General features: G+C 52.9%; 1 protein-coding gene and 1 long non-coding RNA gene across 7 annotated transcripts; one reads left to right on the forward strand and one right to left on the reverse strand.

The window, feature by feature from the left end:
* Nucleotides 1–491: 491 nt before the first annotated feature.
* Nucleotides 492–18,323, reverse strand: CIZ1 (CDKN1A interacting zinc finger protein 1). 6 transcript variants are annotated; one of them, XM_070453756.1, is made up of 17 exons: nt 18,223–18,323; nt 17,360–17,492; nt 17,015–17,130; nt 15,455–15,526; nt 13,192–13,421; nt 10,858–10,951; nt 10,544–10,676; nt 9,420–10,036; nt 9,039–9,160; nt 7,992–8,189; nt 7,116–7,240; nt 4,546–4,633; nt 3,936–4,049; nt 3,587–3,736; nt 1,527–1,596; nt 1,214–1,335; nt 492–835 (listed from the first exon to the last, which is right to left on the reverse strand). In XM_070453756.1, the coding sequence occupies exons 2-17, from the start codon at nt 17,485–17,487 to the stop codon at nt 620–622; spliced, it is 2,595 nt and encodes an 864-aa protein (XP_070309857.1). In that variant the 5' UTR covers nt 17,488–17,492; nt 18,223–18,323; the 3' UTR covers nt 492–619. The 6 variants fall into 6 exon arrangements, with proteins under 6 accessions (XP_070309857.1, XP_020730555.2, XP_020730553.2 ...); XM_020874896.2 differs by lacking the exon at nt 18,223–18,323 and adding an exon at nt 18,075–18,189 and having other exon boundaries at nt 10,544–10,652; nt 10,858–10,936; XM_020874894.2 differs by lacking the exon at nt 18,223–18,323 and adding an exon at nt 18,075–18,189 and having other exon boundaries at nt 10,858–10,936.
* Nucleotides 18,324–18,414: 91 nt separating this feature from the next.
* Nucleotides 18,415–19,707, forward strand: LOC139030615 (uncharacterized). The gene is made up of 2 exons (XR_011483007.1): nt 18,415–18,565; nt 19,355–19,707. It is a non-coding gene; the product is annotated as an uncharacterized lncRNA (long non-coding RNA).
* The last annotated feature ends 5,614 nt before the right edge of the window (nt 19,708–25,321 follow it).

Genomic DNA, 25,321 nt, shown 5'->3' on the forward strand with positions numbered 1-25,321 from the left:
GAGCTTCTGCTAATGAATATGAACTTGGAGCCAGAGGGCCTGAACAGTGAGGACCCCCCACTCCTGCACCAACTTTGGTAAGGTCCAGCTAGAGAGAGGCCAGGATGGGTGTCCAGAGCTCAGGCTTGGGGTCAAATTCTGGCCTGTCACCAGATGTGTGACCTTCCGCAGGCACTGGACTTTGCTAGGCCTCAGTTTCTTCATCTGTAAATTGGGTATAACAACAAGACTTACCTCCTGGGGACACTGTGAAGATTAAATGAGATCTTACTTGAAGGTAGTACTTTCCTAGCCTGGGTACATGCTAAAGAGGAAAACTGAGGCTCAGGAGGTGAAACACCTCATAATCCCAGAGTCCCTGGTGAGGGACCGTGTCTTCAGCTTTCCACCTGTGCCTCCTCACTATCTGCAGAGGCTGGGCGCCAGCTGAGAGCTGGCTGGGGGCCCCCCTTCCCCTTTCCATGCAGACAGAAGTGCTGGTGGAGACTATACAGGCCAAACTACCTTCCTTTATTGGATTTTCAGTAAAAATACCAACCATATCAAAGTCTCCACACAGACTCCTAAAAAGCATAGCCGATCAGGACCGAGATGGGGTGGGCATGGGGTGCTCCCTCCGTCAGGTTCTGAGGCGTCTGGAGCGCCGGGGCAGTGGGGGCCGACGGGGTGTGGACATCACCTTGCTGTGGGTTTTGGCTGTGTCCTGGGTGCTGGGCTGGCTGGGCACACGGCCGCCGGAGGTGAACAGAGCGGTCAGGGCGTTCCGGGCATTGATGGCACACCGGCGGCTCACGGGCCTGGTGGTGGGGCTGGGTTTCTTGGCCTTCTTGTACTTCTGGACACAGAGAGTGCGGGTGACGTCCAGGCTTCCTCCCCACCTGGTGTGCCCCTGGCCGCAGGCTGCTTCCCCGGCCCCGCTGAGACTGTCGGACAGGCTGTGTGACCCTGTGTGATGTGCTCGCCTCTCTGGGCTGGACCTCTAGTGCTAATCCTCCCGCCCTCAGCACCACCCGCTCCAGAACAATTGCAAAAAGACCTCGGCCCCAACCTGGTTCGGATTCCCTTTGTGGGTAGAGCCTCTCGTTGGGGGCTGTGCCCAGGGGCTGAGGCCAAGCCTAGGAAGGAGGTGGCCACTGGCTGTTCCCGTCAGCTCGGAAGGAGCCTGACCCCCCAGGGCAGGGCGGAGCCGGGCGGGGCAGGAGGCCGGACTCACCTGCAGGTTCTCGAAGTGGGCCAAGGACTTGCAGTGGGAGAGCTGCGCCCCCGAGTTGCTGTGGTAGAACTTGCGGCAGATGCGGCAGACATAGCCCATCACGGGCACCAGGAAGTCCACCCCTGAGAGGCAGTAGGGTCTAAGCGCTCACATCCCCACGCCAGCCTGCAGCCTACCCCCCACCTACGGGCCTATCCTCCCCTAATAGCCTCCAGGTGGGGAAAGAGCCCAGGACAGGCTGCCTGGCCAGGACGCTGTGACCGGGACCCGAGGCCCATAGCTCCTGCAGGTGGGGTCAGGGCTGGGGTCTTACCGTATGCGGTGTTGGGGCTGTAGGTCTCTGAGCCTTTCCACTCCTCTACGGATATGTCTCTGGATCTCATCTGGAAACACACCAATGTGGGCCCCGGTTGGTTCTGGCTTCCCTTAGTCTCCTAAACACAGGCAGGGCCTGGAACCCACCCATGCTCTTCAATGCCAGTCCCTGGATTTCCAGGAGGAGGTTGTGGGTGGCATCCTCTAAGCCTTTGCCCATGCTGGTCCGGTGCCCCAGAGTGGCCTTCCCGATCTACACTTTCCAGGTTCGGCTCAGTCCATCCCCTCCTCCGGGAAGCCCTCCTGTTCCCACAGTGGCCATAATCCATGCCCAACACATCACACGTGGCATTTCATTGAATCCTCGTGACAACTTTCTATGGTTCACCCATCTCACATGTGAGGAAACTAAGGCCCAGGCTCATTAACTCACTTGCCCAGGGTCACCCAGCTGGTTGATGCAGGAGTAGGGTAGTGAACCCTGGTGAACCCCAAGCCCTGGTTAGCCTTTACCATGAGCCTCCACCAGCTCCCAGAGGCTGCAGAGACCACAGTCAGGGGGATGGGTTTCAAGTGATCACCTGCTCAATATGAGCCCCTTCCGGACAAGGCCATGCCTGGCAGTGCCCTGGACCACTTACCAGGCAAACAAATGTGGCCTCTAAAAATGATGAGCACCCCCAAGGCTGTGGCCCTTCCTTATAGTCTGAGTTGGGACTATTACTTCTAAGCAGAGAAAACAGAGGCTTAGAGAAACCAACAGGCTTGCCCAGGGTCATGCCACTATTGACTTCTGAGCAGCAAAGCTGGCATCACCCCCAATTTGTTTAGGGCTGGAGGCCACGCATGCAACCCTCCATCCACAGCCCCTCTGTGCATGCCCTCTTTGGCTGCCCCCTCACCGCCCTGGACTGTGACTGGCAAGCTATTTGAGGACAGGGGCCAGGTCTTGGTCCCCAGTATTCCTGGTTTCCAGGACCAGGGCCCGGCCCAGAACAGGTGCTCCGGAAACACCTGTTAAACTGAAAAGCTCATCCAGCCCCTCACTCGTGGGAGACAGCAGGGCTGATGTATTCTAAGCACAGGCTGTGGAGTCTCGCTTCCTCGCATCCAAATGGGTGAGACTCTGCCAGGAAAGTGCCCGATTACATGCCTAGCATATAGTAAGTGCTCAACAAATGCTGACTGCGGGCGTTCCCTGGTACCCCAGTGGTTGGAATTCCAGGCACTCACTGCCATGGCTCAGGGTCAATCCTTGGTCAGGGAACTGAGATCCCACAAGCCATGTGGCATGGCAGAAAAAGTAAAAAAAGTGTTGAGAGCTTCCCGAGTGGCTCAGCGATAAAGAATCCACCTGCCAATGCAGGAGACATGGGTTTGATCCCTGGTCCGGGAAGATCCCACATGCCGAGGAGCAGCTAAGCCTGTGAGCCACAACAACTGAAGCCCTGGCGCTCTAGAGCCCGTGCTCTGCAACAAGAGAGGCCACTGCAATGAGACGCCTGCACACCCAACTAGAGAGTAGCCCCCGCTCGCCACAACTAGAGAAAGCCTGTGCGGGAATGCAGACGCAGAACAGGCAAAAATTAATAAATATATAAAATTATTTTAAAAATCAGGCAATCTGGCAAGGTTTCTCTGTAAAGAGCTTGATAATAAGTACTTTAAAAAAAAAAAGTTGACTGCTCTCGCCACCACCATCATCACCATCATCACCTTTCACTGACTTTCCTGTATGGACCACGTAGCTCCCCTCTCCATGTCTCTGCGATGCTATTCTCTTGGCCTAGGATGCCTTTCTCTTCCACAACACAAGAAAAAATTTCAGGCAGGCTTTCAAGACCTTGCATATTTCACCTGCCACCTTACCGTTGTCATGATGCATATTTACACGTTGTCATATTGAAGATAGTTCCTAATAATACTAGATTGTGGCACGTCTTTGTGCTTGCAAATGCCAGCACAGTGTCTCCTGGCCCCTGGGGGGTGGGGGAAGGTCTCTCCTGGTCTGGGAGCCCAGCCTCCAGCCTCCTTTCCACGCCCCCTCTCCCCAAGCACCTGCTTGCAGAATTCCTCCTCAACCTCGATCTCTTCTTCCTCCTCGTCATCCTCCTCCTCTTCTTCATCGCCCTCAAAGCAGCCCACAGCGTCCACCGTGATGAAGTGGTCCTCGTCTTGGCCAGCTATATCCTTCTCCAGCGTCTTCAGCTTCCCGGGGTGGGTAAGGGCTCAGGTCAGCTCTGGGCAGCCACAATGTGACACCCCAACCACCTCACACCCCAGAGGAGCTCTAATCCCTCTGGCCCTGCTGTGAATTTGGACGGGAATACACCTCAACTTGCTGTGTGGCCTTGGCCAAGGCTCCGTAGTGCTCTGGGCCCCTGTCCTCTGAGGGAGCTGGGGTTACCTCCTTGGCTTTGTCCTTATGGCCTTGGGACTTCACATGCTCCACAAACTTGCGGGGGGTCTTGAAGTAGCGGTTGCAAATGGTGCAGAAAGGTCGCAGGGATTGTTTGGCCAGCTGAGGAATGGAAGGCGGGCCCAGTGGGCAGTGGCGGGGGCAGCGTCCCCAGGTGCAGCTGGGCAGGGCCCAGTGAGACACCACCTCCCACCTGCAGGCCTCGGGTGTGCTGCCTCCAGTGTCAGGGTTAGGGTTAGAGTTAAGCCACTCTGCAATCAGCAGACTGTGCTCCACAGAACACAGGCAAACACAAGATGGGATAGTGGATGGTAACAGAGAGACAGGACAGTCAGAAGACAGAGAGGGCAGGTGCCAGAGGACCCCATGAGCCCCGAGGCTGAATGCAGGGTGAGATGGTGCCTCGCCCACACTGGACAGATGGGGAACCTGAAGCCCAGAGAGGAAACATGACTGATTCATCACGAGCTACAGCCATGCAGGGACAAAGACTGACATTTACTTTCCGCTTCCAACCTGGGCTCCCTCCTCCCCAGCCCTGGGCTTGGAGACCACACATGGGGTGCCTTTGCAGCCAGCGGTGGGGGGGCCCTGGTACCTTGTGGTCCTGCGTCCTGCGGTGCTGGATCAGGTCCCCCATGTAGTAGAGCTGGCAGGTGTTGCACCAGCGCCTGGGTGGAGGCTCCCTGATGACAATCAAAACAAGTACAGTGTGACACCGCATTCTTGTTGGAAAGACAGCCGCTCTTCCGGATGCTCCATAAATGGAATGCGAGTCCAACAGAATCGTTTTTTTTGGAAACTTAACAAACGGATTCTAGGGTTCGTCTAGAAGAATGCTTAAGTATAAGAGAGAAAACTGGGGGGAGGGATGAGATTTAGAAGCACTGGGGACACCAGGAGGCCACCAGGACAGGTGACCGAGCAGAAAATACCTGGCCTTGAGAACTCCTCTCTATCCTCCAGTTTGGACGCCCTGACTTTCCCAGAGCTTGTCTGAGCCCTTCCCTAATTCCAGGACCTGTCTCCATGCCGGTAAGTCAGGCCCCGCTCTGGGCCCCCCAAAGTGCCACTGCCATAGCACTGTCCACAATGGATTGGGAAGATCTGATTCTTTCTCTGCCCTCACTGGACTGTGAGCTCTGGGAGGCCAGGACCTCACCCCAGCATCCCTGGGGTTTGGCAGGGGATCAGTCCAGAGCTCCTGACTGTGAGGGAAGGACAGACAGCCCAAAGGAAGGACTGCCGCATTCTGGGCGGGGCTGAGTCAGGATCCAGCAGTGTCAGGACGCAGTGTAGCGAATCTTCTCCACCTGAAGCTTGTTTACAGCTTGGGCTACAGCCCTGCATTCTGTCGCAAGATCTATTTTTATATAGTCAAACTCATTCTGCAAATGCAATTTTGGATCCTGTTTGGTCCTGACATTGCATCATGCATATGTTTCCACATTGTCAGCAATTCCCTGCCGTTGCCCTATATATTATTAGTTCTTCCACAAAGTGGAAGAATGGATCTAAGTCCCTAGTTTGGGATATTTTATATCATTTCCAAGTAAATTTTTTCACCACTGCATGAACTCTGCAAGGAACATCTCTGTGAGTCACCTTTCTCCTGGCTTTATGCTAATTTGGCCCAAGTGTAACTCCTAGGTCAGCAAGCCAGGGGAGGCTTAAGGGTGGAGACCATCCTACAAAGCCACAGGGAAGTTCCTCTCGAACTTAGAACCAGCTAACAGAGACACAGCCTTTGAAGAAAGCTCCCCGTCACTCAGGTAATGCAAGCAGAGGCCACCCAAGGGCCCTTCCTGTCCCCTCACCCCACCCAGGGAGCTGCAAACTGTGACTCTCTGTAAATCCTCATGGCAGAGCCCCTGACCACTGACTCAGAGCCTATCTGACCAGGGAAAGGATCTGATTTGGCCTCCACAGGACTCGTTTCTTATTTTTTTAAGAGTTTTTTTTGGGGGGGGGGGGGGGCGGATATGGATCATTTCTAAAGTCTTGGTTAAATTTGTTACAATACTTCTTCTGCTCTATGTTTTGGTTTTTTGGCCACAAGGCACATAGGATCTTAGTTCCCCAACCAGAGATCGAACCCACACCCTCTGCATTGGGAGGTGAAATCTTACCCACTGGACCACCAGGTCTGCTGTTCTGGTTTTAATTCTGAACTAGCTGTTAACATTATGAAATTGGGAGAATCACATACAAATCGGTTTCTAGATGCTTCTGAGAAACCAGGAAATCTGGAGCTGAGTGGCAGCTGTTTGGTGAGACAGAGCCCAAGTCCCCTAGAGTGGACTGAGCCAATGTCATCCTGTTTCTCTCACTGCTGACGCCTCCCGGCTCCTGCAGGCCTCAGTGGTTGCCCACTGAGCATCCCAAGAGCCAGTCCCAGACTCTGGTGGGCTGACATTTCTAATGGACCAAGCCCCCATGACCAAGAAAGGAGGAAACCCAGGGAAGTTCTAATCTCAGGCCATTAGATGAGCATGTCCTGCCTGACCATCAGGCCCTGTGGTTGGAGGCTGCACATATGCCAGGGGAGTGGGGGGTCTGTGCCACAACCCAATTCTCTCCCACATAGGGGGTCACACTGTTCCTGCCTGGATGGAGCCTTAAGAGACTGTCTAGGGGCTTCCCTGCTGGCCCAGGGGTTAAGAATCCGCCTGCCAATGCAGGGGACACAGATTCAATCTCTGATCCAGGAACTAAGATCCACATGCCATGGGGCAACCAAGCCCATGAGCCACAACTACTGAAGCTGGCATGCTCTAGGAAATCTGGGCTCTGCAGCCTGAGAAGCCACCGCAACGAGAAGCCTGTACTCCACAACTAGAGAGTAGCCCCGCTTGCTGCAATTAGAGAAAGCCTGCACGCAGCAACGAAGACCTAGCACAGCCAAAAATAAATACATAAAATTTTTCTTTTAAAAACAGAGGGGCTGTCTAGTTCATGAGTTCCTGCTGTACACCCCTCGCCAGGCCATTTTACAGATAAGGAAAACTGAGGGCCAAGGCCACACAGTTAGTGAAGAAGTATTTGGGAGAGGGCAGTCATAATCCCTTAAGACCTTGTGGATGGTAGATCAGGGGCCCACTCCTCCTGGGCTGGCTTGTGAGGCCACCTCCCCTGCACCGCCCAGAGCCTCTGGGACACCCCACTCACTCGTCCTCTCTCTCCAGGACATCCCGGGGCACAGGCAGCAGGGAAAGCAGGTAGGCTTGGCTCATGTGTTGGATCTCGCCGAGCCGCTGCTGGTGCTGAGCTCCCGACATGTGCTCCTGGAACTCCTACAGCAGGCGGGAGTGAGAAAGGGGCATGAGCAGTGAGCCCCTGAACACTGGGGCTACAGGAGGCCTCCAACCTGGGCTTCCTGGCCACCCCACCACCGCTAGGAGGACCTTTCTCTTACGACCCTGTATTTGGGCAAGAGAAGGATGGTAAACTGAGGCCCAGAGTGAGCACACGCCAGCCAGAGCCTCTGCTCCTGCTGGAGACCATGAGCACCTCGGAGGTGAGGAGCAATCTGATCAAATTCCAGGTCCCCATGGCTCTGCTCAGGCCAGGCACAGAGGGGTGGCGCTAACAATAGTGACAGTAATCATACCAGTGTGATGCTGTTATTAAGGCTGCACTCTCTCTGGGCCAGCCCAGGGACTCGTGACTTCAATGTCAAGTTGTTGAATCCCCAGAACCTCTCTGGAAGGCAGTTTTTCTTTTTCTAGAGGTGGGTTCTAAATGTTTCTTCTGACGCATGCAGAAACTGAGGCACCAACGCCTCAGTTTGGAAGGTGGAATTCACTTTCCAAAACCCACATAGCCGGTCAGGGCTGATTTGCACCAGGTCCACCCGACTCTGAAATCCTGCCCCCTTGGCTGGTCCAGAGATGTTCTGTGAGCAAAGGTACAGTTGCCAGAGGTGGGGCTTGGGGGCCCAAGTGAACACAGAGGCAGCCCTGGGAAAGGCAGGCTGGGTACCACATACAGACCCCAAACCCTCCACCCACCCACGAGATCTCCCACCCACCCACCGGAGCGTACCTGCTGGCTACTGCAGCTGGCCTTGCAGATGTAGCAGAAGAACTGAAGGGCCTGCTTAGAGGGTGTGCTGGCCGCCGCAGGGGTGGCCGAGGTAGAGTCGCCAGCCCGGGGCGCAGGTGTGAGGGGTACGGTGCTAAAGGCCCGGCTGTCGCTGCTCTGCAGGATGGTGACCTTCAGGGAGCCCCCGGCCCCCCACACCTGCACGGGCAGCATGAACAGAGCTACCACCAGCTGAGCACTTATGGTGGGTCAGCCCTGTGCGAAACTTCTAGGAGCACTCCTTTCAGCCCATTTTACAGGCGGGAAAACTGAGGCTCTGAGCCATTAGGTATCACCCAGGCTTGCTCAGCCAGGCAGCACTGCAGTCAGTATTCAAAAACCCAGGTCCCCCTCAGTTCCCACTGCCTCTGTGACAGATCCAAGGAAGGGAAGGGGGCTTGGCCACAGTTATACCATAAGGCTCCCCAGGTGGCGCCAGGGATAAAGAACCCACTTGCCAATGCAGGAGACATGAGAGACGCAGGTTCAGTCCCTGCATCGAGAAGATCCCCTGGAGGAAGACATGGCTACCCACTCCAGCATTCTTGTCTGGAGAATCCCATGGACAGAGGAGCCTGGTGGGCTATAGTCCATAGGGTCGCAAAGAGCTGGACAGGACTGAAGCAACTTAGCACAGAGAGTAGAAGGCAAGACTGGGCCCCAGGCCCCAGATGCAGGCTTCCACACCATGCTCTCTCTGCTGGAGCATGTAAGCCATGTGGGGGCTCTGAGAGCTCTAGTTTTGGGGTGAGCAAGCTGGAATGGACCCTTATCATCAAAAGTGCCTCCAGATTGTCTAAGCAAAGGCATGTAAAGGCCCACATGAGAGCTGATGAACGCTGTCAAACCCAATCTGGTCTGCCCGCAAACCCAGGAGGAGGGCTGCCGTCACATTTCACAGGAGGGGAAACACAAGGGGGTCCCGGCTAGGGGGGGCATGGCTGGGGCAGAAGGAGGCCCTCCCACCGCTGGGCACACCGTGTGGTCCTCATCAGCATCTCTACCCACCCCCAGCATCTCTCTCGCTCTTTTTTCACATTCTGCCACATCCAGGCCACCGGTCAACTCCTCCTGGCTCTCCTCCATGCTGACCTGGGTGCCCACTGGCTCTGGCAGGGCCTCCTCTGGGCCTGAAACGACAGATGTGCTCCATTTTCCAGGGCTCATCTCCCACTTGGGCCCTGAGGGATGCAGGCCTGAGAGTCACTTTCTCCGCCCACAGCCAGGACCTTGAAGCCTCCAAGTGCACACAGACCGGAACCCTGGATCCAGGCCCAGCCCTCGGTCCCAGGCAGCACCCAGTCAGGGCTGGACAGGGCTGGGGGAGGAGCAGGGTCCCAGCAGAGCAAGTCCCATCACCGGGCCAGCTGGGAGTCAGTGCTCACTTACCTGCTCCAGCTTCTACTGTATCAGGCAAAGTTTCCGGCGCTGTGGATGAAACCAGAACTGGGGCTTTCTCCGACGCTGGCACCGACGCCTGTGGCTGAGTCTGAGGCCGTCCCTGGGTCGGTTCCGGGGGCTGCACCGGTAACCGCACCAGGGGTTGCTTGGGTGGCTGCTCCGGCAGCTGGAGCCTCGGCTGTGCTTCCGTCTGGACCTGTGGGTGTGTCTGCGTCTGCGCCTGCTTCTGGAGCAGTGGCTGCACATGCCTGGGGGGCTGCGGCTGTGCCTGCGGCTGCACCTGTCTCCGTGGCTCTGCCTCCTTCTGCGGCTGCCGCTGCACCTGCTGCAGTGCTAAGTGCTCTGGAGAGGTCTGCGTTTGTGCCTGCTTCTGCAGCTTTGGCTGCACCTGGACATTTACAGGGAGCGTCTGCGGCTGGGTCTGTGGCTGCACCTGGGCTGCGATCTGCAGGACCCGGGGCTGAAATCGTGGCTGCACTCGTGCTTCCAGGGGCTCAGGCAGCAGCTCGGGTGTCTGTGTCTGCTTGGGTGCCATCATCCGGGTCTGCAGCTGGACCTCTGCCTGCAGCTGCCCTGGGGACCCCTTCTCTGCGGGCTCCCCTGAGCTGGGAAGGGTCAGAAGATCACATTCATGTCTGCCAACTGGCCCCATGGGCTCCCAACAAAGGCCCTGACCTAGGCTCCAGTCCTGGCTCTGCCATGTACAAGCTGGGGTCTGGGCAAGCCCCTACGGCTCTCTGGGCCCCAGCTTCCCCTAAGCAAACTGATCCCTTGCTCCCACCTCCCACAACCTACTAGTATGTATTCAAGGCCCTGGAAGCCTGCCTACCCTCTGGCCACACTCTGAGGTTCCAGGCGCACATTTTTTACCCCTCCACACTGGCCCCCTCACCTCACTGTGGCCCAGACACAGTGAAGAAGCCAGAGTCCATTTGGCCAAGGGCCTTCTCAGGTAAGATGCAAAATTAGGTTTGACCTCCCCCCATGCCAGAAACCAAGGTCCTTGCCTTGTTCCATTGAAGGATCTCACCCCACCTCCCCCTACCCTTTGCCTTTGCAGGAATGAGGGTATAGAACACCTGGGTACCAGGCAGGTTTTCAGCCTCAGTTACCTCTTTGACTTTTTAGCTGGCGGCTCAGAGGCTTCACAAGATTCAGGCTCAAGTGCTGGAGTGTGTTTCTCCTTAGCGATGTCATCTGGGCATTGGGGAGGTTCTTGGTCTGGGATGGAGGGCAGGTGAGAGACTGCCATGCCAGGTGGAGCACGTATGAGCTCCCAGTTCCAGGAGGTGGGGCCTGGGCTCACAACCCCCCGCCCCCTGCAAGAACCCTGCCTCCCAGATCTACCTCCTTGACTGCCCCCCACACCCACCTCCCACCAACCCATGTCCCTCCAAAGGGCGAGCAGCTTCCCTCTCTCCCTCACCTTCAGGTGTGTCTGTTCGGGTCTCTGCGGCTTCTTCAGACCCCTCTGGGGGGTCTGACTTGTCCTCCACAGGCATCGTCTGAGAAGAAGAATCCTACTTCCTTTCAGAAACCATTTCTGATATCTGCCACCCACCCCAGTAAATACGTCCTTGCCCAAGAGCAGCTTCAACATGTAGGCTCCAGGGGATGAAGGAGCCTGGCCCCAGAGCTGCCAAGGGAAGACCCTAAACACCCTGGGAATCACGTCCAGGGGTTCCATCTAGCTGCCAGCCTGTTAAGTAAATGCAGGTTTGGGCGATGCAATACTTTCTCCGGGTCCATGATGCTGCCCCCTGATTCTTACCCTCTTCATGAAGCAGCCAGAGAGACCCTTCTCAAATGCAGACCTGATCATGTCTCTTGTCTCTTTCAGGCTGAGACCCTCCCATGACTTCCTGTAGCCCTGGACTATTCCCTCCTTACACCCAAGCCTGAAAATAACTCCCCTCCCCACACCCCTGCACAATCTGGCCCCTATCTCAGGCCTGTCCCTCCAGCCTCAGCTCTCATGCTCCCTCTCCTCTCTGTGTCCACGCTGGCCCCTCTGGCTCCCCAAAGTCCTGGGTCTTCTCCCAGAGCCTCAGAGGCGTTTCTTGTAGGAAGCCCTCCTAACCCATAGTACAGGTTCCCCGGGGCCTTGGACTTCCTTTTTGCAGCATTTCCCATGGCCATCATTCATCAACTGGAGAATTATACATATTAAGGTCTCATCATCACTACCACCCTCCTCCCCAGCCCAGGATCTCCAGGAGAGCCAGGCCAGATGCCTTCTCTGCCCCAGAGAGTCCTCTGCCGGGCATTAACAGACATCCGCTAAGTGAACACAGTTCCAAATGGCTCCAGGATACCCCAGGGAGCCTCAGGGGTTCACCTGCCGGTTGCCTCCCTCCTACTAAGCCCAAGGGACCAGCGGTGAGTGGAAACATGCACCACATCAGCGCTCCATGCCCTTCACAAACTACCCAGCTCTCACCCTGCATGACACAGGCATTGGTCTGAGAGTCAGGAGGGCCGGACTCTGGGTCTGCCTGGACAGCTGTGCAGCCCAGGACAATCTCCACCCTTCTCTCTGAGCCTCAGTCTTCCCATATGTAAAATGGGGGCAAGGAGGTAAACAGTAGACAGGACCATGTTAGGACAGGCCCAACTGGAAGGTCAGAGGCTGTGAGCCCTCTCTGGAGGGAAATGCCTCACCTCTGGATGTGGGTGGTGTCAGAGCCAGAAAAGGTGGATGCTGCCCCCTCTCCCAATTGGGATGCTCTCAGGAGTGTGATGTGTGTGAGGAGCTGTCTGGACATCCGGGGACAGGGCAGACATAGGGAGCATGTTATTTCCTTTGAAAACCTCTCTGGTTCTTCCTGCTCAAATCAGGGAGCGCTCATTAAAGGCTCAGAAAGGTGAGCTGGCAACAGGGTAGAGTTTAGGATTTTACAACATTTTGTTTTACCCCAATCACTTTTCTTTTACTTCTATGCTTAGGGATTAATTCAGAGTTACTGTTACTGTGTTGCTTTTTTTTTTTTTTTTAATTTCAGATAGTGATTGTTTCTTTTTTAAATAAATGTGACAGAAAAGTAGTGTTCATTTAAAGCTATACTACCCCAAACAGTAGCTAGTAGATACATATGCCTGACTTTCCAGCACTGGAATTGTGGCAAGCTGAGTTGAGATGTAAGCATAAAATATATACCAATTTTAAAGAATTAGTATTTTTTAAAAAAACTCTCAAAAGAATATAAAATACCTTGTTCATTTTTTATATTGATTACATGTTGAAATGATAATTTTTAATACAGTAGGTTAAATACGTTAGTAAAATTAATTTTACCTATTTCTTTTTACTTTGTTACTGTGATTACCAGAAAATTTTAAATTACATATGTGGCTCACATTTAATTTCCACCGGGCAGTGCTGGTTTAAAGAAAGTTGGTAAAATATACCTACAATGAATACAGTGTTATATGTCAAATACACCACAGTCTTTTCAAAAAGAGAGAATTGTTAGCAAACAGTATTAGTAAATAATAGAAATTGTAAATAAAAAGGGAATAAATAGTTCGAGTGGTGTTCAGATATAGCAAAAATCACTTTGGGGTTCAGAAATATTTAAAGCTTTAGAAACACTAGACAAGTCTAACTCTGCCCCCCTATCATTTCATTGATAAGGAAATTGAGGGACAGAGAGGGCGATGATAGCCCCAAGGCCAATGTGAGCTGGAGCGGGTACTACTGGTGGGTCCCCAGATATGTCCTCTCCCATCCACACCTGCTCTGCACCCAGACACCACTCACCTTGCGATTGGGGGTCATAGAGGAGGAGGTCCGGGCCTGTTTCTGGGGGGTTCGCCCTGAAAGGTTGAGCTGGGAGGGGTTGATGGGGACCCCGATGGGAGGAGGGCCCAGCAGGGACTGCCGAGTGGCCTGAGGAAAGAATTGCTGGAGATTTGGGGTGGCCAGCTGTGGGGGTGTGAGGCTGGGGGGCGTCAGGTTGGGAGTTGCCGGGTTGTAGCCACGGAGGTTACCTGTGGGTGAAAAGAGGGCAGAAGGGGGATTACAACTGTGGTCGGGTGGTAAAGGTTAGGGTCAGGGGTCAGTGACCCCAAGCATCATGGGGGCATCACAGATAACTTCAAAGGGGATCCTTCCTACCCAAGAGCAGCCAGAGGGGAAGAGATTAGAGCCAAAGGCCCAGTCCCACCTAAAGCACTGGTGGGAGGGGGCTTTCGGCCTGGTTTTCTGCTCCAGCTTGTGAGGGAAGGGGCCCTTTTCCCTCCTCAAATGCCTCCCAACTCAGTGGCTTGGGCACCCCCAGAAACTGCTCACCCTCAGACGTGCTTTAGGGTACACTTTCAGGTATATAAAAGATTCAGCACAGGACCCAAAGGGAGAACCAGCAAGATGATTGGTCCCTAGAATAACAAGATAACTCTCCTACCAACACCAGCTACCTGTCATCAAAAGTCTCCTAGAGGGCCTCCCTGGAAGTCCAAAGGCTAAGACTCGACGTTCCCAATGCAGGGGGCCTGTGTTTGATCCCTGGTCAGGGAACTAGATCCCACAGGCCACAACTAAGACTTGGTGCTGCCAAATACATAAATAAATATTTTTTTACAAGGAAATGTCTAAAAAAAAAAAAAGGAAATGTCTTTTGGTGACCGGGCACTTGCTATAAAAACAGCCTTAATCACTCCATCCAGCCACCATCAGGGTAACTATCATCCTCTCTACTGATCATAAAACAGACACAAAGTGAAGGAATGGCTTGTCCAGGATCTCTGGGAGCGGCACTGCTGTCCACTCGCTGGCTCCCAGGTAGGATTCTGGGGGTCCTCTTATTCCCCTCTCTCTTTACCCTCCCCCATGTGAGCCAACACCATTTCTCTTAACCCTGACTCTTACCCTTCTTCGCAGTCTAGCCTGACTCCCCTTCAGATCTCCACTCCTATCGCCCCTCTTCCTTCCAAAGCCGCTTCATCCCACGTGTGAATTTCAGCCACAGTCTCTGTGCTGTGATCTTTCTAAAAACCACATTTTGACTTTCCCCCTCCCCCTGCTGAACCCTTCCATAGCTTCCTGATGCTCAGGAAGGAAGCCCATTCCTCACTCTGCAAGGCCGGGCCCTGGTCCCCTCGACTCCCTCTCTTGCATTTCTCTCTCACACACACACACTGTACTCCAGCCACACGCTCCCATGCCTGGGTCTGCCTCAAACAAGCCTGGGTCTGCCTGCCTCTGGGCCTTTGCACATGCTCTTCCTTCTGCTTGGACTGTTCTGCCTCTGCATATTCCAGTCATCCTTCTTTCCTCCCTTTAGGTGATTCTCCTTTGAGAGGGCTTCTCAGACCCTCTCTCTGTCCTCAGAAACCCAGCTTCCCTGTTTCCAGGCCAGCTGCACAATTCCTTGTCCGCTTCCCACCGTCCACCACTTAACCACCCGGGGACTCCTTAAGGGCAGGCATTTCATCTGACTCAGAGCACTGGAGAAGTATCTGATCCAACAAAGGACAGTTTAAATCCTTACCCCAGTGCTGGGATGGGAAACACAGGGGTTACAGGCATGTATGGGTCAGATGTGCTGGGAGAAATGGTTCAAATGCAGGCTCTACAGTACAAGTTCTGTGACCCTGAGCAAATAAGTTTCCCTGTCTTAGCCTCAGTTCCCTCATCTGTAAAATGGGAATAGTAATAGTGCTTGACTCACAATGTTTTATGAGGATTCAGTGAAATATACAAGTGTGCCTGGTATTTACTAAGCATTTTGTGAACATTAACTTAAATACATATACACATATGTGCAGAGAGAACACCAGCCAGCTCTTAAACAGTGAGATAAAAGATGGCACACTCTAAAAGAGAAATGGACAAAGGACATGGACAAGTCACAAAATGAATTACGAACATTCAGCAGACACGTATAAAATGTTCAAGCACACTAAGAAATGTAAACTAAAAGCACTCCAAGAAATGTAAACTAAAGCATTAGTGATATAGCCTTTTTGCCAAGCAAATTAGACTAGATGTATATATACATATATATTAGAAAAGAGCATAATACCCAGTGTTGTCGTGGGCATGGTGAGACCGGCACTGTCATACGTGGCTGGTGGCATTGCAAACTGGTCCAGTCCTTTGGGAAAGCAATTTGGCAATACTTATCAAGAACCATAAAACACCCATCCTCCCTGACCCAGTCATTCTACTTTGGGGAATCCATTCTAAGAAAATATTCTCAAACACAATATTCATCCCATTATTTAAAGCAGCAAAAAAGAGAAAGAAAAGGGAAAAAAAGAAAAGAGGTAGAAGGAAACAGCTGAGAAAGTTTAAGGACATAAGGGCACACACCTCCAGTGGAAGATTAAACAGCTGTTGAAAATAATCTTTATCGAGACTGTCAAATCATATGGTAAATGAACATGCCATTCTGCTCAGTGCAAAAGAAACAAAATACAGCCTTTCATATATATCAGTAATCACAATCATATATAAATCCCCAAGTCTGTGCCTAAAAAAAAAAAAAAATGGGAGGAAATATACCAACACTTTAATGGGTGTTCTTTTTCTCTAGAAGTGAGTCTACATATGATTTGGATTTTCTTGTCCTCTTTTTAAAATATTTCTTTAGCTCTTCTTTGAAGAGTGTGACTTTTAAAATGAGAAAGAAAAGAGTGAAAAAAAGTATGTAAACATTGTGGGTTCCTGTATGTGGTCTTATCCCTCTATCCATCCCTCTGTAATTTATAAGCTGGCTCCCAGGATTGTCTACACCCATGTGGCCACGCAAGGGCTGAAGAGTGACAACATCACATCTTCTGACCTGGCTGCATACCCTGCTGGGAGTCAGGATAGCCTGGTGTCTCAGAACAAAGCTCTGTAGTAAGACCTCTAATGAACACCTAGGCCTCAGTTTCTTCATCTGTAAAATGGGGCCATGAGTGTATCTCCCCTTAGGGTTGTCAGCAGAGTCAAGAAACTGGATTTGTAAGGGGCTCAGCACAGTGCTCAGCCCTGAAGGACCAGTCAGCATGTCACAGCTACCCTGTGGGAGGGGCTAGGTCTGAAGAAGAGCTGGCTCCATGTCTCTAGACCCCTGTCTCCTCCCAGAGTGGCTGAAGTATTGGGAGCAGCATCATGGAAAGAAAAGCTGAAAGACTGCTCTCCATGTGGAGAAACCCAGGTGAGGGCACAGGCTTAATGCAGAGGGCGAGAGACACCCACTCAGAGATCCAGGGGTCAGGAGGCCCAAGGCTCCATCTAGCTCAGCCACTGCTGATGCTGTGTGACCCAGGGCAAATGACTTCCCTTCTCTGGACCTCAATGTCCTCATCTGTCAAACAGGATGCAAAGGAGGGTGGTCAAAATAGATCTTTCCATCCATCATATCATCAAATCTCTCAATGTCAGCAAAATATCTGCTGAGTAGTGCCCACAGAGCTAGCACCACAGCCAAAGGCTCGCCTCTGTGATCAGACAGACCTGCATTCAGCTGAGCAACCTAGGGACTTCCACCCCCCCGAGCCTCAGTGTCCTCATCTATAAACTGGGATATTGACAGTAGCTCCCTCTCAGAGTCGCTGTGTGGCTCGGATGAGACTCGGTGAACCTGCAGCCATACCTTGTAACTGCTGCAGAAGCCAAGCTCTTTGCAGCACAGAGCCGTTGAGGAGGGAGGTGGGGCTGGTCCCCTGGAGAGTCAGGAGCTGCTGCTGTGGCTGCTGCTGAGGGAGCCCCCTGTGTGTTGAGACCGGGGGTCAAAGGGTTATGGGGAGAGGCAGACCCTCCCTCTTCTCTGACCCCACTCCCCTCCCTTCTCTGCCCCTCTCTACTGCAGAGGATCCCCTTGGGGTGGGAACTGATGACCTCCAGGGCTCAGACAGGACTGCCCCTGGGCGAAAGGGCTGGAAGGGGGCGAGTCCAAGGCACGGGCCAGAGTCACCCTGCCCTCCAGTGGGGAGCTCACCTGCTGACGGTCATGGGCAGTGGGGCCTGCGGTGGGGACTGCTGGAGCAGCTGCTGGAGCTGCAGCAACTGCTGCTGTTGAAGCTGCTGCTGCTGGAGCTGCTGGAACTGCTGCTGCTGGTTGAACATGGTGGCTGCGAGAAGGGAGGGAGTCAGGCCGGAGGGATCCCGGTAGCCCAGCCCCAGCTCGCGGCTCTCGCGCGCTGCCGACTGAGCTTCACGGCTACTCTTCCGGTCCGGCCCAGAGCGCGCCACGCGTGCGCTCCGTCCCTTCAATACCCCTCCAATCCCACCAGCCTCGAGGTTTAACCACCCTCCCGCCAACTGCCTCCAAATCTTCCCAACAGTTCCTCCTCCAAACGCCCAATCCCGCCCTCCGTCTCTCCACTCTTCCCGCTCCGGTCCCTCCAGGAGCGGCGCCTGACACTGATACACCTCACACCCCGCCCTTCGGCCTTTCTTTAGGCCAATCACCTGCCGAACAAACCAAGCCCCCGGCCACTCACACCCCTCTGATGCTCCCACCCCGTCCCGGGTGCGCGCGTTCTGTCAATAACATCACCCCCACCCCCCACCCCCCCGCTGCCACCTTTGACTGTCTTCCGCGAGCAAAGTAAGAGGAAGGCTTCCCTCCACTCTAACCGCCCCGCCCCCATTCCACCAGCCTCTTCCTCTACGGACAGAACCAGCATCACATCCAAATGCGGTGTCCCCACCTGCCCACGAAGCCCGCAGTCTCCATCCGAGTGGCCCCTGGGTCCTCGGCCGTCCCCCCGAGCCGTGCCCGACCCGCGCACTTCGTCCCCGCCCGGGTAACCTCACTGCCGCCTCCCCTCACCCCCTCCGCCGTCCCGTAGCCCTCACCGGCGGGGCGGGGTGGGCCGGGCCGGGCCGGGCCGCTCCGGCTCGCGGCTTCGTGGGTCCCCGTGTCTCCCCGCGGCTCCGCCCCGGCCTGTCCACTCGGAAGGTCGGTCTGCGGGCCGGGCCCGGGCAGCGCCCCCTGGAGGACGGGAGGTCCAGGTCACGCTGCGGGGACGGCGGTGCTGGGTGGTGGGTGGCGGTATGGGGATGGGGGGTGAGGGAGACTGCTCACCCAGCCACGCGGCCGGCGGCGGGAGTGGTTCCCGGCTGCGAGCGGGCTCCGGGCACCTAGCAGACCCTCCGCTCCGCATCCTCCGCATCAGGAAGGGGCGGCTCTGAACCCCAGGTCCGTCTGTCGCCCAGAACGGGGTCTGTCGTCTGGCAGGGACTTGGCGGGGGGCTTTGAGGAGGACCGTCCCCAACCGACTTCCCCGAGGACCCCACTGTCCCGCGATCCCGGGGGCCCCGCGTGGGGCTGGGGGTGGGAGGGGGTGAGGAGCCACCCGCTGTACATTCGGGGACCGAGACCCAGCGAGGGGACGCCCCCGGCACAAGAATTTGCCCCAGAAGAGGTGGTGGGCCGGGGAGGGGTGGGGGTGGAGGCTCGGTTTGAAAGTGTTTTTTTGTATTTTCTCGGGTTTGGCGGCGGAGCCGGGGAGGGGGACAGAGTTCAAAGATTTAAAAAAACGGCGCTCATCGTCCTGCTCTCAAGGACCCTTTAATTTTGCCTTTGTCCGGTGTCCCGGTGCCTCGCTCCTGGTCCCCACACTGGGTCACAAACAGTGTGCGGTTACTCGAGAGCGATCCCTTTTCCCTTTTCCGTAACGCAAAGCCGACCACGGCTCTAACAGCCCAGGGCAATGCGCTCGCTTTGTATCCGGCGCCAACTGTGCCGCGCAGCTCACGCGGTGGCGCAAGGGCCAGAGGTCGGCCCAGCGGAGACCCGCTGCCCTAAAGCTAGGGACCCGCGCTACTACAGCCCCTGGGGCGGCCGCACAGGTGCCTAAACTCGGCCTGGATTTAGGCGCCAACGGGACTGGACGTGGGTGGAACTAAGGGGATGTCCCGCCTACGGGTGGAAGGGCGGCTGGGCGCTGCGGGCTTTGAAGCAGAGCCTGGTTTTTTATACCTGAAGGGCAGGAAGCAACAGCGAAGTGTGTGACGGCATCACATCCGCCCAGATTCGGACACGGATCGAGATCCCCCGTTTTTCCAACCAAGCAGATCTCAGCGCTAGCCAGCATTGAATTGGGGCTCCTCTGCCTCCTGGCTAAGCGGCCCTGGCAGACGTGGGAGTCCTCTCTAAGCCTGTTTCTTCCTCTGTAAAATGAGTGCCTCCTCCCAGGGTGTGTGTGTGTGTGTGTGTGTGTGTGTGTGTGTGTGTGTGTGTGTGTGTGTGTGTGATATTACATAATGTTTTGCACTGGCATCTCGCACAGGGTGAGCTTAGCAAATTGCCAAAATTAAAAATATATATAATTCAGTTCAGTTGCTCAGTCCTGTCTGACTCTTTAGGACCCCATGGACTGCAGCATGGCCAGGCCTCCCTGTCCATCACCAACCCCCAGAGTTTACTCAGACTCATGTCCATTGAGTCGGTGATGCCATCCAACCATCTCATCCTCTGTTGTCCCCTTCTCCTCCTGCCTTCAATCTTTCCCAGCATCAGGGTCTTTTCAAATGAGTCAGTTCTTCGCATCAGGTAGCCAAAGTATTGGAGTTTCAGCTTCAGCATCAGTCCTTCCAATGAATATTTAGGGCTGATTTCCTTTAGGATGGGCTGTTTGGATCTCCTTGCCATCCAAGGGACTCTCAGGGGTCTTCTCCAACACCACAGTTGAAAAATATATATATAAACCTGAAACTAATGCTCATGTTGGTGAAAATAGGGATGCCAGCACTGGCTTCTTGTGTTGGTTCATCTTTCTGGAAAGTAATCTGCAAATTATCTATCAAGATTCTTGAATGTGTTCTGCCCCTTGACCTGGTAACCCCACTTGTAGGAATCTAGCCCAAGAAAATAATCAGAAACAAGTCTTTTTAAAAGCCAGCAGGTGCATAGAAACATCTATAATAGTGGTCCAGGAAATAATCAACTTTAGAGAATAGCTAAATAAATCATAGTGTCTGCCTCTTAAGGAATAGCACATAGCCTTCAGAAATTATGTCTTCAAAGGATATTTAAACACGATATGGTATGACATGAACTCAGCAGGTTACAAAACTGCATGCACATTATGATCCCAGTTTTTGGAAAGAATAAATGTGTGTAGTGGGTTCATGGGGGCGGAGATTCACTTTCCTTTAAAAAAAATAATTTGCTATGATCCGTTTGGATGACTTTTTTATGAGACAGATGTGGACATTTTTTGGAATGTATATGACCTTGTGCTGCCTCCCTGGAGATCAGAGAATGCTCTGAGGACATTGTTTGGGGCTAGACTCATGTTAATTGCTTTTTTTTTTCACTGAACATCAGGGCATGTGGGATCTAAGTTCCCAGACCCGCTCCAGTGGAAGCACCGATTCTTTTTTTTTTTTTTTTTTAATTTTTATTAGTTGGAGGCTAATTACTTTACATCATTACAGTAGTTTTTGTTATACATTGATATGAATTAGCCATGGATTTACATGTATTCCCCATCCCAGTCCCCCCTCCCACCTCCCTCTCCACCCGATCCCTCTGGGTCTTCCCAGGGAAGCACCGATTCTTAATCACTGTACTGCCAGGGGAGTCCCTCATGTTAATTCCTTTAAATCAACCCCTTGCAAGCAAAGCCCCCCAATGAAGTATGTTCAGAGGGAGAAGAGAGGCCTCATCTCTGCATCCCAAATGAGGTCTGAGGATGTAGCATCACCTGGAGGCCTCATTCTTGCCTCCACATTGAGATGCACCTTCACCGTGAAATAGACTTATACTCAGATGACACCATGTCACCTGTCCAGGAATCTGTCTCTTCTCATTATGACATTATATCCTGTGATTATTATGGTGGTGGTGGTGTTGCTAAGTCATGTCTGACTCTTGTGACCTCATGGACTGTAGCCTGCCAGGCTCCTCTGTCCATGGAGTCTCCAGGCAAGAAGCTGTCATCCACCTGTGCGTTTACCTGCTACTAAGTGAGCTGAGGGGAACAGAGAACAGAGGTAAGGAGTGGCAGGGTGGGCAGGCCCTTGTTGCTGCTCCTGCCCTGCAGAGTGACCTGGGGCAGGACCCCGCCCTACCTGGGATCTGAGTGTGGCCATCTCTGCCGGACAGGACCTAGTGTGTAACAGGCTCGCCCAGCCCCCACCCCTACTTACCAGCTTCCACCACAGTGGCGACCTTCTGTCCCCAGAGGAACCAAATCTCCCTCACAATCTCCCCTCTCCTCGAACTCATCACCAGGCTGATTCCTGTCCAGTCTTTGCTGCTCCATTCAAGCATCACCTTCTTAGGAGGCCTTTCTTTTTTTTTTTAACTCCTTTTACAAATGTGTATTTATTTATTTTCGGCTATTCTGAGTCCTTGTTTCTGTGCAGGCTTTTCTGCAGTTGCAGCAAGCGGGGGCTCCTCTCTAGTTGTGATACTCGGGCTTGTCATTGCAGTGACCTCTCTTGCTGTAGAACACACATCCCAGGGTTCGTGGGCTTCAGGAGTTGTGGCTCCTGGGCTCTAGAGCACAGGTTCAATTGTTGAGCGCACTGGCTTAGCCGCTCTGCAGCATGTGGGATCTTGCAGGATCGAACCCATGTCTCCTGCCCTGGCAGGCTGATTCTTTACCACTGAGCCACCAGGGAAGCCCAAGAGGCCTTTCTTGATTGTCAGGTACACCCTCAAATCTCTCTGTCCACATGGGGAATAACTGGACAATCTAGGGCTCACTGGGGCCTGAGATTCTCACAAGCTGAGCCATCCAGGGATAGAGTTGGCCCCCAATCCATGCCTCTAGACCTAGCTCTGTCTCTCCTGGACAAATCCTGGTGTGTCTACAATCCTTTAACCTTCCCATCAAGAGGTGACTGCCCAGAACTTCCCTGTTGGCCAAGTGGCTAAGACTCCACATTCCCAATGCAGGGAGTCCAGGTTCGACCCCTTCTTGGGGAACTAGATCCCACATGCTGCAACTCAGAGTTTATATGCTGCAACTAAAGATCTCTCATACCACAACTAAGGCCTGGCACTGCTAAATGAATAAAATAAAATTTAAAAAAGAGAGATGACATCCTTTGCTACATTCATGAGGTTGAAGTTTCTTCAGACAGTACCATGGTAATGATGATTATAATCACACTAATCGTGGCTCTAATTATTCACTATTTCAGGCACTGTTCTCATATTTTCTCTGAATTATTACATCACTGAACCTGCCTCATATAATCCTATGAGGTAGTTAATAGTCTTATCCTCTCTTTGCAGATGCAGAAACTGAGGGCTAGGTAGGTGAAATGACTTGTCCAAGGTCACTGGGTTAGACAGTGGTTGGGGTGGGATTTGAACACTGGGCAGTCCAGCAACAGACTGTGCCCTTGATCCTCAGTACACAAGAGTATCTGCCTTGTTCCAGGCTTATGGGGAGCTCCTCATTGTAAGATGGGGCAATGCAAGCACAGATGCCTGGACCACTGGTGCCCCAAAGCCCCTGGGAAATCTTGGTGCCCAGCCCCCAGTCACACAGAGAAGGGCACTATGTGGGCCCCCAGCCTGGCCCAGCTGGCTTCAGCAGTGACCTTGCCCAACACAGCTATGTGTCTTGGCTTCTTCATCCACCTGGACTACTTTCTTGTCTTTCTCTCCCCTATCATCCACATTCTAGGAGGGTTCAACTCCTGCATCTTGTTAACCTCTTCATCCCCTTATGTCTTGCTTGAGGTCCGGCATGAAGTACCTGATCAATACCTGTTGAAGAGGGACTTCCTTGGTGGTCAGTGGCTAAGACTCCAAGCTCCCAATTCAGGAGCCCAGGCTTGATCCCTGATCAGGGAACTAGATCCCACATGCCACAACTAAAGATCCTGAATGCAGCAACTAAAACAAAAAAGATCATACCTGCAACAGAGATTGAAGACCCCATGTGCCACAACTGAGACCTGGCACAGCCAAACACATAAGAAAACATTTAAAAAAAAAACTGTTGAAGAATGAATGAATCCACAGGGCCAGACTCGGAGCAGACTTCATGACTAAATATAATGGCTTGGCTCAAGTGCTGCATAATAAAGCCATTGTGCAGTTCAACACAATCAGCATTTATTGAGCACCTGCTGTATGCCCAACAAAAACCCTATCAGAAGGGGCTAGCGTTTTATTTCATGTGCATTAAAAGTATGCAGATTAAAAAAAAGTATGCAGATTACAATAGCTGGTGCAGTATAGGATATAAACATGGAAGCCCGGAGTCTCACCAAGCTTCATTCACATCTTCATGCTATCATTTTCTGGCTTTGTGCCTTCAGCCACATCCCTCTTTGCACCTCAGTTGCTTCATCTGTCAAGGAGAACTAATAGGAACTCCTCCCCACTCCTGAGGATTGACTTTCTCAGCACAGTAATCTGGCCCAGGGAGAAATGCCCAATGACTGTTTCTGCTGCTGATCTGCCAGAACAGGTGGTGGTTACAGCTTCAAGGTCTCCACAGAGAATTCTCCCTCGTTAGTGCTCAAAGTAGAGAGTCTAAGCCATTTCTAAGACTCTCATTTAACTCATTGGTTTTCGGGACCCCCAGCTTCTCAGCACCTGGGAGAACCATCTTCAGTATCCCTCCTTTGGTCCTCACCAAGCCCTGTGGGAATGACTCGTGCGTGTGTGTGTGTGTGTGTGTGTGTGCTCAGTCGCTCAGTTGTGTCCGACTCTTGTGACCCCATGGACTGTAGCTCTGCCAGATTCCTCTGTCCATGGGATTTCCCAGGCAAGAATCCTGGAGTGGGTTGTCATTTCCTCCTATAGGGGATCTTCCCGACCCAGGGATCGAACCTTTGTCTCCTGCATCTTCTGCATTGGCAGGAGGTTTCCTTACCACTGAGCTGCCCGGGAAGCCCCACGGGAATGAGGCCAGTGTCGATATCAGGTTCATTTCCTTTCTGATTCCACCTTTGCTTATGCTGGTTCCTCTGCCCAGAACATCAACCCTTCTCCACACACACACCACCAGATGGCATTGTATTGATCCATTCTTCAAGCCCAGCACAATCATTTTTACCAAACCAGAGAACAAAACCAAAGCACTACTAAACAGTGGGAAACTATGCAGCTGCGACCAAGGAACTTGACCACTCTGTTCTTACACTGAGAGACCTAAAAGACTTACTGTTGCTAAAAAACAAGTTGTATATAATAATATATATTAGAGCTTCTCCAGCTCTGATGTGCACAGGAATGTCCGGGGCTCTTGATTCTTGTTAAATGCAGGTTGTGATCCAGCAGGTCATGAGTGAGGCATGAGATTGTGTATTTCCGACCAACTCAGGGTGATACCCAGGCTGCTCATCTGGCATGGGTGATTCAGCAAGACAGGATTTATAGTATGATTCCATTTCTGTAAAAAACAAAATTAATATACATGGGATAAGCCAGGGAATAAACTCTAAATAGTGGTTATCTCTGGGTGGAAGGATGACCAGAAGTTTTCAAATACTGTGTAAAGTCTGATTTTTACAATACATTTCTCTACTGTAATTAGGAAAAACAAACCAGCCACGATGGCGCCCCTCTAGGCAGACATCTGTAACTGGCACCCTCTAACCAAATGAATGGCACCAATCCAGGCTTCATCTCTGCCCTCTCTGGTTCTCAGAGCATAACAACAGGCTGGCTAGGAGCAGCCACACAAGATGTGCAGTTCCACATCCACATCCAGTTCTCTGGAAGATTGTGATCATCAGCATCCTCAAAGCAGTGGTTTAATAAGGGTTGCCTGAGCCTCAGACCGGGGCCATGCCCTTCACGGGCATTCCAGTCTATTATCCCCATGACCCAGATTAGATCACTGAGGCTCAAAGATATGGAGGGACCTGGATCACACAGCTTATCTAAGACCCAGGTCAGGCTCTTGGAATGGGATCCACTTATTCCTCTCTGCCCAGATGTTCCCCAGATGTCCACATGGGTTACTCCCATACTTCC

This window comes from Odocoileus virginianus, chromosome 2 (assembly GCF_023699985.2).
Source record: "Odocoileus virginianus isolate 20LAN1187 ecotype Illinois chromosome 2, Ovbor_1.2, whole genome shotgun sequence".
Lineage (NCBI taxonomy): Eukaryota > Metazoa > Chordata > Mammalia > Artiodactyla > Cervidae > Odocoileus > Odocoileus virginianus.